Source organism: Papilio xuthus, unplaced genomic scaffold, assembly GCF_000836235.2.
Source record: "Papilio xuthus unplaced genomic scaffold, Pxut_1.1 DF825783.1, whole genome shotgun sequence".
NCBI lineage: Eukaryota > Metazoa > Arthropoda > Insecta > Lepidoptera > Papilionidae > Papilio > Papilio xuthus.
In genome coordinates, this window is record NW_013532866.1 from 3,528,429 (window position 1) to 3,540,571 (window position 12,143).

The window sequence follows — 12,143 nt, forward strand, 5'->3', positions numbered from 1 at the left end:
ACTACGAAACGGGTAATATTTTTTACAAATATGTATAAAGCATATATCGCCAGTGGACTCCGGCACCGTGAAATTAAAACAAAACTTAATTAGTAGCCATTGTGTTCTTCTAGACTATGTTCTACATCTATGCCAAATTTCAGCGAGAACAAAACATCCATACATCCAAACATTCGTATTTGTAAAATGATTAATGATGATGCACTAGCTGTTGTTCGCGACACCTGCATGAAATTAATAACATTAGTATTCTTCCAGGCTATGTTCAACATCTGTGCCGAATTTCGTCAAGATCTATGTATCAGTTCTGAAGATATCTTCTAACAAACATCCATCCATCTAAATATTCGCATTTATAATATTAGTAACATAATTATTTTAATGTATTGTATTACGATAGTTTGCCGTACGCTGCTCCGGAGGTGGTGTCGTGTGCGCGCTCCTCCTCCGCGCCCGGCTACGGCCCCGCCTGCGACCTCTGGAGTTTAGGAGTTATATTTGTAAGTTGATAACATTTTGCTAGTCATATACTGTACTAAAAACTAGCCTATAACGCCCCCACTTCCATCAGCTATCTTCCAGTTAAAGTCCCGTCAACATCGGTCCACACGTTCCGGAGATTACCCGGAACATACTCTGCCTTGCTGACATATCTACAGATATATATATAGAAATTTTAATAATTATAGAGTTATTATATCAAATACATGCTTTTTATTTCGATACTAGCTGTTGTCCTCGACTCCGCCCGCGAGGAAATAAAAAAACTTAATAAGTAGTCTATGTGTTCTTAAATTATTCATTTTATTTTATGTGTTCTTCCAGACTATGTTCTACATCTATGCCAAATTTAATTAAAATCCGTTAATTCGTTCCGGAGATATCTTCAAACAAACATCTTTCCATCTATCTAAACATTCGCATTTATAATATTACTAAGATTATATACAGACAAACCAATTTTATGATATGTATAGACGATAGTTACATTATATATGTCATTTCCAGTACTGCATGCTGTGCGGCAAGGCTCCGTTCCAGCCGGTGTCCAACAAGGAGCCGGTCACCGCCTTCATGGACAGGATCAGAACTGGAAGCTTCACTATGGATGGTGAGAGTTGTTTTATATCCTGCAGCAAATTCTCACTAGAAATACTGTTATTTGGCACATTTTGAATTCAGAAAGGTAATGTTTTTATCTTGCACTAGTTGTTTCCCGAGATTTTATTAAAATAACTTATTTAGTATGCCGTGTTCTTCTAGGCTATGTTCTATATGTAGCCAAATTTCATTCAGATTCATTCAACCGTTCTGGAGATACCTTCAAACAAATCATCAATCCATCCATCCATCCAAATATTCGCATTTATAATATTAGTAAATTATGTATGTAGGTTTCATTACACACAAGCTTAATTGTATTTTTAATTTCATAAGCACAGAAATAAAAAATCCTCTAAGACGGTCTTGTAACTGATCGGATTTTACAAATGAAGTGGCAACCGATTCGTACTCCTACCGTTGATTTCTTTATAAAAGATATCGTCATCCCAGTCATCTATGACATGATTTTGGTCTCAGAAACCCACGCTTAGTATCATAATAACTAATAGTGCTTCTTATTAATTGAAGTTGTGTTTGTCCAGGTGCGGTGTGGGAGGAGATATCAAGTGACAGCAAGCGGCTGGTGCGCGGCCTGCTGTGTGCGGAGAGCGCGCGCCTCGCCCTGCCCGACCTGCTGGCCGCGCTCGGCTGCAGCGAGGACAGCGCCGCATTCAAACTCGCTGTCAGTACTCTAAAATAACTAATTAATCCTCTATACAATGTTACATTCAAATGTAACTTAATTAGTAGCCTAAGTGTTCTACATCTATGCCAAATTTCTACGAGGTCCGTTGAGACGTTTAAAAGATATACATTTATAGTATTAGTAAGATAGTACGGTTATAAAGAGGAGAGATTTGATTATTTGTTTGTTTGGCACCAAAATAACTGAACTGATTTGCACAACTCCCTAGGTGGCGTAGGCTATATTTAATACCATATTTTTTAATTCCTCGCAGACCAAGTCGAGGACAACTACTAGTGTCTGATACAGCACTGGCGTCCCTAGAACGCACCTTTGTAAATATTAAATATTGTGATTCCAGGATATGACCAAAGCTGATCTATACAAACGTCGACGTAGCAAGAACAAGCAGAGGAAGTCTAGCTCTGATACAGAGGGCGCCCTCGAGGGAGACGACACACAAGAGTCATCCCTCCTCCTAACCATAAACAACCTCAAGAGCAGAATGAACAAAAATTCCATAGAGCACGACGTGGAACTAATACGTGCTAACACGCAGGACACGCCCCTTACAGAACAGGACCAGCCCACTTATGATACAGACGAAGTACCCACGGTCAAACCTGTAGAAAAGACCTACGCAAAATCTAGATCCAAATTAGATGACTACATTTATATAGAAAGCAGTCAGGGTCTAGATGAAACAGAAGTCGCTTTCCCCAAAGGAAGCAGGATAAAGAAGAAAGAATCACAATCGCCACCAACTAAACGGCGGAGAATCGAAACTCGACAATCAAAGAAACTCAACGGCGATACACAGAAACCACCGACTCCAAAACGTGGGAGAGGAAGACCAAGAAAGAGTCCGCAAGAGAAAAGAGTCCTAAGAAGTAAAAGCGTAGAGAAGAAGACAAGAGCCACAAATGAATCGATCGAAAATGACAAAAACACAAAAGTGACACGAAAAAGGAAACGAGAAGAAACCAAACCGGTACTAAGAGAGAAAGGTCAGAACGGACATTCTTCTAGAATTAGCGAGGAGAAGAAGACTAGGAAAATTGTTAGAGCTAAAAGAGAATTACCACAGATTAATATAGAAGATAATGTTAGAATGACTCGTTCTAGACGGAGAAGAATGGAGATCAGTCTGTCTCCTTCTCAAGTCAAGAGCGTGATACCAACATTCTCTTTCGAATCGGATCGTAGAGTCGATTCCGTGGAAAGTGTTACAAATACCAAAGGCAAAAGAAAGACGCAAAGCAAAGCTAAAAAGACACCGGTTAGAACGACGCGCGCATCCAAGCGTAGGTGAAAGTAATATTATCCGGTTTGCGTCTTTGACACACATCGGTCATGTCATCACAGACAAAGCTATGTAAATAAGTGGGCATAAGTCGGCTCACTAGCGCCCTCCTCTTTGTACTGTAGTTGTCATGTCATTTTTGTCTTTTATGTATTTTTCTATGTGTAAGTATCTTTTATATATATTCTGACAGAACCAAACGAGATGGTAACGCCTCTCAGTTCAGATATCCTTGTTGGTCTGTATAGTGTGACTATTAGTTGAGACTTGTTACTTCGATGTTTCAAAAGTTTAAGCAATTTTTCTTATAAAACTCTTATGTTACTTACAATTAACTGATTTTTAAGTTGATTCTGGTTAATTATGCTTTAAAAGAAATGGTGAAAATATTTCTCAGTCCAAATGTACTTTTAACCGTATTCTGTTTTTACAATATAAAAATCTGTAAGACTATATAGTGTTGTCTCTTTCTTATCTCAAAGAGAATGACAGAGATAGGAAACACTGGTCAATAATGTCAATTTTTCTTAATAAATATTTGACAACGATGTAATACAATTTTGAAATCAGTTTAATTTACATATAAATCAAATTTTGACGTGACTGATGTGTGAACGTGAACATTTACCGGATCGTTATAGTATAAGATTTTATTTAAATATAACTTTACGATATGTTACTTATAAATTAAAATTTAACTTTAAAACAAAATATCTTTATTTGTTGGTAATATGTCATAAAGGTATTGTTTAAAAAAAAATCTTATAGTATAGTAAAAAGTAATTCAAAATGGCGTCGTAACCGTCAAATTCCAAATATCCGAAAGAGGAATAGTGATTTTGATATTTAAATGGACGCTTGCTCACGCGTAGAATAATAAAATAAAAATGGTTTTAAAAAAAATTATTAAAAAATCTATTTATTCGAACGGATTGTATAAAACCATACTTTGGTGTATTCAAACTGTTTTTTTTTTTTGTATTTTCTAATTTAATACTTACGTTACTATTAATTTTAGGACAACTCCCGTTTTCCCCTAATTACCATTAGTTTTTAATTAATTAACGTTGTTTATTATATATTTTTTTTAGTTAATAGTTTAAATTAATTGTATTTTAAGTATTTTTGGGCGTGGTTGTCTTGTTAGATGAAATTCCTCTTTACCTATCACCATCCATTTTATGTGCATGCATAGATACGTAATCCGGAGCAAAAAATGAGGCAAAAATATCTCCGGGGCATTTTTTTGGGGAAAATTTCCTCAGTGTTGCCGTTTAGAATACAAAATGACATTTGGAAAATCGACTCTTTATTAGACGTCAAATTTGTATGAAACACTCGTATATCTATGTTTGCAAAGATTATAAATTACCAACCAAAACGCTTCTACGATTTATATATGACTTCATTTTTTTTAAATAATAATTTTCGATGAATTTGAAATGATTTTAATCAAATTTACAATTGCCTTTATTTTTAATTACAATCTGCTCGTCTGTATGTGTTGTCTATTGTTATATTTATCGTTGTACAGATGTGCGTCATTTTTAAAATATTTATTTATAGAGAAAAAAAAATCTTAGACAATTCTAACGTATGAAATTTAGTCACATAATCCACTGAATGCTTTGACTGAAGTTATCTGTATTTTTACAATAAAAAAACATGTAAAGTTAATAATTATTAATTCATAGTTGGCAAGAGTTTATATTAAATCAATATATATTCAATAGACCTCTATGAAATATATAAAAAAAATGATTTTAGTTTGTGCGTGTGTATATCTGTTTGTTTTAATTTCTAGAATTAATAGGATAAATTTGTAAATGTTTCGTTGAATTAAATAGGATATATCGGCGATTCACTTCCATTTTGAAAATTAAAAAAAAAAACGCGGTAAAGTGCCAAAGTTGCTGGGAAATATGCTTCTTATCTCACTATGGTTTTCAATTTGTTAATGGATGTCTTTACCAAATATGACAAGCTTTTTCATTGTAAATAAATAATATTTTGTACAAAAAAATGGTGGAAGGATTAATTATTAAACAGTAAAAGTAATTATTCTGAATTATTTGTAATACATTTATGTATAATACTTTGTATGGGCATAGACAATTTTTTCATCATCTTTTAACTATGAATTTTCAACACGTTTGTAATAAAACATATTTTCATTGTTTTTTTGTTCAATAAGAAAATAACAATATTCTTTGGATACAAATAACAACAGTGGAAACCAATGCTTATATAACTTATTTTGACGAATATTTATATTATACCAATAGTATTGGAGACATTGTTTAAAGTAATTTTTTATTTAGTAGAATTTTTTAAAATAATAAATGGCTTATCGATATTCGCAAATATAGAAAAAATAATAAATATATGTAAATTATATTAAAACTAACCGTGCGCAAAAACATAATATGTTACTCGTATGTACAAAAATATCTTAAATTAGTGATATAGATAGAGGCTATTGACATTTAAAAATTAATTTGGAAGTAATAAATGTATAATTGGTTTAAATTTAAATAATTTATTCAAACTTTTGTGAGACAAACTTATATAAAAAAAGGCTAAAACAGTATGTTCGTCTAGTGTTCACCATGATGAAGAGCGTCCGGACTCGGAACTAGTCGGTGCCAACTCCGGAGGAAGATATATTAAGTTTTAGCCTTTTTTGTATATAAGTTTACATTTGGTTATGAAATATTTGCGAGAATCGATAATCCATATTCTGAATATTATATTGTTATATACATATATATATAATATTTGTTAAATTTGACAAAATGAAATGATAAATGTTTACTTGTTAACAAATATATATACAAGTACAAATAAATATATGAATATCAAAAGCAATATCTATCAACAATGTTATATAATATTTTAACATATAACCGTTGATAAATGAACAATGTCTAAAAAAATAATTCCTATGTATATATCTATGTATAAATTTTTTCATATATGCTGTATATATATATTTACAAATACACTCTTGGTGATGAGATTTCAACTGTTAAAACACCAAGAAAGCTTTAAACATAACAATAAAGGAAGATAACAATTAGCAAGTTAATATGCATCCGTCATTGATTATCTGAAGTTAGCTACAGAAATAATACGTGTTAGAGCGAGACGAACATATACGAAGTTTTAATGTGCGAAAGAGAAGGAACTTTTTCATGTGTTGCTAGCTTCAGAGTGCGAAAATGGCTTGGTATTTGCCGATATTAGTTGCGTGCGGGGAAAATATTAAGCTTACATTAAATCCCGTGTGAATGTTAAATGCTTCAAATTCAAATTGTATACATTGTTTTTCTTGTATTAGATAATGATAGATTTGTAGAACTTCTCTTATTAATTATCTTTGCTTTTTAGTTGTGATAATTTTTAAGCAGATCTTTCATGTTATGTCTGTTGTGTACTGTGTAGTGTAAACAGTTTTATTATCTAATTCTCTATGGTTCGTCTAATACAAGAATGAATGTTGCTTACAGAAGCCCGCGCGTTGTAAAACAAGATAGGAAATTTTGAATTTCCATAGTGTGAGACTAGCCTTTACATCACTTACGTGGTAACGATTTTTGAAGTGCACTTAAATGGATTGTACCAAAAGATTATATAATTTTATAATAAAGTGTTAGAGGTTATTATAGCGATGTCGGCGATTAAACAAATTTTGTAACGCGTTACATAAATGCCGGCCGGAGATATTGGATTGTAATAAATATACCATTTTAACATTTGTCACGTGTTTTATTCGTCGTACTAAACACAAAAATATTTACATTACTCCTATCAATTTACTGCTTTATTTTATATATCAAAAATATGAAGCAATAACTTCAATGACAATAATTTTATTCTATAGTATAAATGAGTTCCTATTTAATGTACAGTCAGCGTCATATAGATCGTCACAGACAAGATATGCAAATATATAGGTACATCAAAAGTAATCAATTATATCGGTACAACATAAGTCCTCAAAATAATAGATACATTCACCCTGCTCAAATACATCGGTACATACACAGCGTCAAATATATGAGTACATGCAAGATGCTCATAAATATCGTAGCAGCCACAGCGTCATAAGTAACGAAGCAGTCAAGGTGCGCAAAAATATCGGTACATTTGACAAAATTGAACTCTATCTCTATATACTTGTGATAAAATTTGGAATAAACTACTTCTGTTACATTCATTTGACACTTTGTATTAACATTATAGGTTGTCCGGAAAGTTCGTTCTGATTTTCGATATAAAGCTTACAATAGTCTGTAGCTGAAGTGGATTCATTTTCGGATTTCCACCATTATCAAACGTCACAAAAATTTCTATATTGTGAATAATTTCATTTCATTGGTTGAGATAAAAACTAATTTTTAAAATTTTAGACAAAAATAAAAGACGTTTTAGGTATAGAGTCGTACCAATATAATTTAAAAACATTTCCAAAAATTTAAGAGAACAGGGTTTCAATTTTCCTAATAAAGCGGCACGAACTTACTGGGCAACCCAATATTTTTCTTCTCCTGTCATAACGCTTAAATATATTATAAAAGTTTGTCACGCCGAATATGACAGATACGTAATAACTAATATCAAATTTTGCCTTGTCACAATATATACTAGTTTGGCGCAGTATTCTAGTATGTTTGCCGTATTATGTAAGTTTACCGGTTCGAATCTCAGGCTACTTTTTTTTCATTTTATCAATCACGGGGTTATTTTTTCATAACCAGTAAAAATTTGGTAATGTAAAATTTTGCTCGACAATTTTTTTTTATAATTTTCGCTGTCGGTTAGAAAGAAATTTAAATAAAGTTAACAACAATTAGGTCAGATCATCGCCGGTGACGTGAGTGGGCGGAGCGTGGATTGTCTTTGCGGGTTTTAAGAATGGTACGCGCGGAAACTATACGTACAAGTGTTATCTACATATGTGTGCGCGCCCACGCCCGCAACACAATGTTTATTGCAATCGACCAAAAATTTGATGTAGTTTGGATATTGACATTCAGTTTTTTTTCTTTGTTTCTTAAATATAATCAGTATCAGTAAAAGGTAAAAGTAAAAGTGTTATTTTTACCGGTACAAGTTTAACAAACATGAGTAATAAACAAATTACATGTCAATAGCATCGCTTTATCTCCTTCATTTTTGTTTGAAATAGAAAAGTACTTTAACGGTCAAACTCAGTCCAAGGCAATATCAAAAAGTACCTAATAACTACGGCGATAGAGTTTAATTACATGTGCTTCGATATTAAAATTAAAAAGTTAAAGTATCAAAAAAAAATAGTTGCTTGGGATTTGAACCGCCGAACTTACGTACCAACGGCGGCGAACGGTAAGGCCACGAGACCAAACTAGCATATATGATGACAAACTTAAATTTGATATTGGTTTTATCTACCTAATATCTGTCATCCGCGTCGAACACTTTTAGTAAATTTTGAAAAATGGTTTGATGCAAAGTGTCAAATGAATGTAACAGAAGTAGTTTATACCAAATTGTATCACAAGTATATAGAGATAGAGTTCAATTTTGTCAAATGTACCGATATTTTTGCGCACCTTGACTGCTTCGTTACTTATGACGCTGTGGCTGCTACGATATTTATGAGCATCTTGCATGTACTCATATATTTGACGCTGTGTATGTACCGATGTATTTGAGCAGGGTGAATGTATCTATTATTTTGAGGACTTTTGTTGTACCGATATAATTGATTACTTTTGATGTACCTATATATTTGCATATCTTGTCTGTTACGATCTATATGACGCTGACTGTACCAGGAAATACAAAATGTGAGATAACCGCCATCTTCTGTTTTAGTAAGTTTAAATACGTCAATTCCGGTGACATCTGGTGAAATTACTATGATTTAATGTTTTGATTATAATTTAATTAATGTTTTATTAAATAATTGAAATGCGTTGCAATTTAAGCACTTTTTCCATATTTAGAGTAAATGGAAAAGCTGTGAAATAAAATTAGAATTTTTAATGATTGCAACTCTGGCACAAAATGGGCGTATCATAGAGACAGAAGACGTGACAAAATATTTTTTATTCTATGGCGACAGACGTCAGGTGGAGGAGATGTCTATTTTGTGTTGTAAAAATAATTAATTTCACGACGTTGTGTGCAACAATTATGTGAATAATGAGATGAAAGTGTAAATAAATGTTAGTTTAGTGCTCAATAGTGATTATGGCGCATAGTGGTGGTGTTCTAAGTTCGGATATATCTCGAAGGAATCCACAAGATGAATACGAGCTGGTGCAACGGATCGGTTCAGGAACGTATGGCGATGTGTATAAGGTAGGAAACCTTTCTAAACTTTATTTTTTCATTTCATTGCGTGATTAATGAGCTTTATATTTCAGTATGTTGCTGATTCACGCTATTGGCGAAAGCTAATAACGGGTATTGAATACGTTTTGTGAATACGAAATCCGTTGGTCTAATATGTGAAATTAAACAGGCAAAAAAAGAGTTTAATGTTAATAATTCGATCATATACACGCTAATGTTCTTAATTGATGTACCGATATAGACTTGGTACGCATTTTCGCAAAATATTTTGTGATGGCACACCCATGTGTTTATAGTTGCACTAAGACAAAGCATTCATCTTTAATTTGCCGTACGTTTTAGACAAGTATGAATACGATTCAGTTGAAAGGATTACCTATTAAAATTAACAATAATATCTAGACTTTCAATTTTAAACATAATGATAATTTTTAAACACGAAAATTTGATAATAACCCACTAATTCTGTGATCTCATTATGTGTTTGCTTAGAGGCTTACTAAATTCGTTACACAATGATTCACATCTTATAACCACAATTTTATGGTTAATGGTCAAGAAACTTAATATTACTTAGGGTATTATGTGAGAATACTTATTTATATTGAACAAAATGATTTATCTGTGCAAAACACATATACAAAACTAAGGGTCACTAATCTTGGTCTTATGTATTCTACATAGATTACGAGGAAATGGTAGACTTGTTAACATCATTTTTTAATTAATTAAATCATCTTTTTTATGTTTCTTTTGTTATTTAACATAATAATGGAATAATCAACTGAACAATGAGTAAAATTATACCAGGTAGTCTAAAAGCTATTGTACTATGATAATTACAATCATTGAAACAATGCATCACAACAGAAATTAAATGACCTTGCCATTGCTGTGGCTTTGTAACATACATTGTGACATTTTAATGTTATGTCACACTAGCAATTGCCCCAACTCCGTTATGCAGAATAAACTAGACTTAATTAGTAGCCTATGTATTCTTCCAGACTATGTTCTACATCTATGCCTAGTTTCAGCAAGATTTATGCAGCTGTTCTGAAGATACTTAACAAACATCCATCCTAACATTTGCATTCATATTATTAGTAAGATTTACACTATTGAAATATTTGTATGGAATTATGATGTCTTAAGTTTTAAGATATAGAAAGATTTCCTAACAGCATGTTTTTATATTATTTTTTAAAATTTAGATAGTCTAAATTAATTTATTTTTATAAAATGTGATCAATTGTTGATTAATTTTAAAATGTGTTTGTTTTCCTTTTTGGTTATAATTTCTTGTAAATCTACCAACTATTTTCTATAATCTGTCAAGTTTTAATTAATTGTTTAATAGTGTGACTATCTATATAAAAACTATAGACACCTAATCCAGAGCACAAAATTGTGGTAAATTCTCTTAGTGTTATTTAAAATACAAAATATAAATCTACGCTAGATAAAGGGTGAAACTTGTATGAAACACTCCATTCTTCTACTATTAGTACTTCTCCCAAAGTGGGTCTTGGCCTCCGACATAAGACATCACCAAAGTCGCCTAACCTGTGCGATCTCCTGCAGGTCTATCTATAGGTTGTATAGTTATGGTTCAAAACTTTACTTTTACCACTTGCTTGTACACTTGTATTTTTATACAGGCGTTTTGTGTGAAAACTCATTAAAAACATCAAAATTTTTTGATGAAGGTGGCATATGGCTGAGAAGAAGAAAAAGAGGATATGGCAATTCATTTGCCATGGGCGAAGTACGATTGATGTGGCATAAATTTACATAATTAAACACAGATTAAAAGTCCTTGAAGTTCGTACATAATATTACTTGTCTATGATTTGTTTCCTCGTGTCATATGTCATTGAATACGGTTAACTGATGTCGTCACTCATCGATGTCGGCCTGCAGGCTGTGCTGGATGAGGTGATCGAGACTAATTAATCCAATGTAGGGTGACCATATATGACAAATATATATTTTTTAATATCATAACTTGGCAAACAAGCGAGACATCACCTGAAATCTCTGAAATAGAGAAGCAATCGTTAAACATAGACATATTAGAGATATGCGTTGCCTACCTTCAAACGACGGGATATTTGTTCTATTAACAAATAGTTCTATTTTCAAATATCTTGGCGGCTCGGATCTTACCACGAGGCGTTCCGAAGAACACATTTTTAGGTGCCGAGAAAGGGCACCGTAAAGTTGTGCCTTCAATTAGGTTGATATGTCCTCTCACCCGAAATATCCAATTCCTCATTCTATTATTTTCCTGTAAGTATGGGAATTGAAAGAGGTCTTTTGTTTCCCGGTAAGTTCAGAAACTATGGTTACCCTTGTTCAATTCGTGACTCACAAACATAGAGCTGTCTCGCTCTGTTGAACACAAAACGAGTACAAAAGTATTCGTGTTTTTGCGGCATTTGTTTCATTAGTCATTGCTACCGGTTTTCGGGAGCGTTTTGTCATATTTTAGTGAATAGTTAAACTTAACCTTACTTAATAATTCTATTATTAAACTGAAAAGTCTTGAATTCCGCTGTATTCTTACTCAATGCATACCTTGACATTGGATTACTGTACGCTTTTAGAATATCTTTGAACTTGAACACATTGTTTACGTGATTATAAAACGAAAGAGGTTTCCCCGCGTTAATATCAAATCACGAACCTTTGGTTTTTTTAGACCAT

At 32.5% G+C, this 12,143-nt stretch overlaps 2 protein-coding genes across 6 annotated transcripts in view; both read left to right on the plus strand.

Moving 5' to 3' along the window:
• The window catches only part of LOC106125773 (ribosomal protein S6 kinase alpha-4), a 75,270-nt gene extending 70,482 nt beyond the window's left edge, over nt 1-4,788 (plus strand). For both annotated transcript variants that reach the window (XM_013323112.1, XM_013323113.1), the window contains exons 15-18: nt 401-500; nt 1,009-1,111; nt 1,647-1,786; nt 2,151-4,788. In XM_013323112.1, coding sequence (XP_013178566.1) covers nt 401-500; nt 1,009-1,111; nt 1,647-1,786; nt 2,151-3,101 — 1,294 coding nt within the window. In that variant the 3' untranslated portion in view covers nt 3,102-4,788. The remainder of the gene's footprint in view (nt 1-400; nt 501-1,008; nt 1,112-1,646; nt 1,787-2,150) is intronic.
• Nucleotides 4,789-9,200: 4,412 nt separating this feature from the next.
• The window catches only part of hppy (MAP4K3-like protein hppy), a 34,632-nt gene continuing 31,689 nt past the window's right edge, over nt 9,201-12,143 (plus strand). For all 4 annotated transcript variants that reach the window (XM_013323116.1, XM_013323117.1, XM_013323118.1 and 1 more), the window contains exon 1: nt 9,201-9,440. In XM_013323116.1, coding sequence (XP_013178570.1) covers nt 9,330-9,440 — 111 coding nt within the window. In that variant the 5' untranslated portion in view covers nt 9,201-9,329. The remainder of the gene's footprint in view (nt 9,441-12,143) is intronic.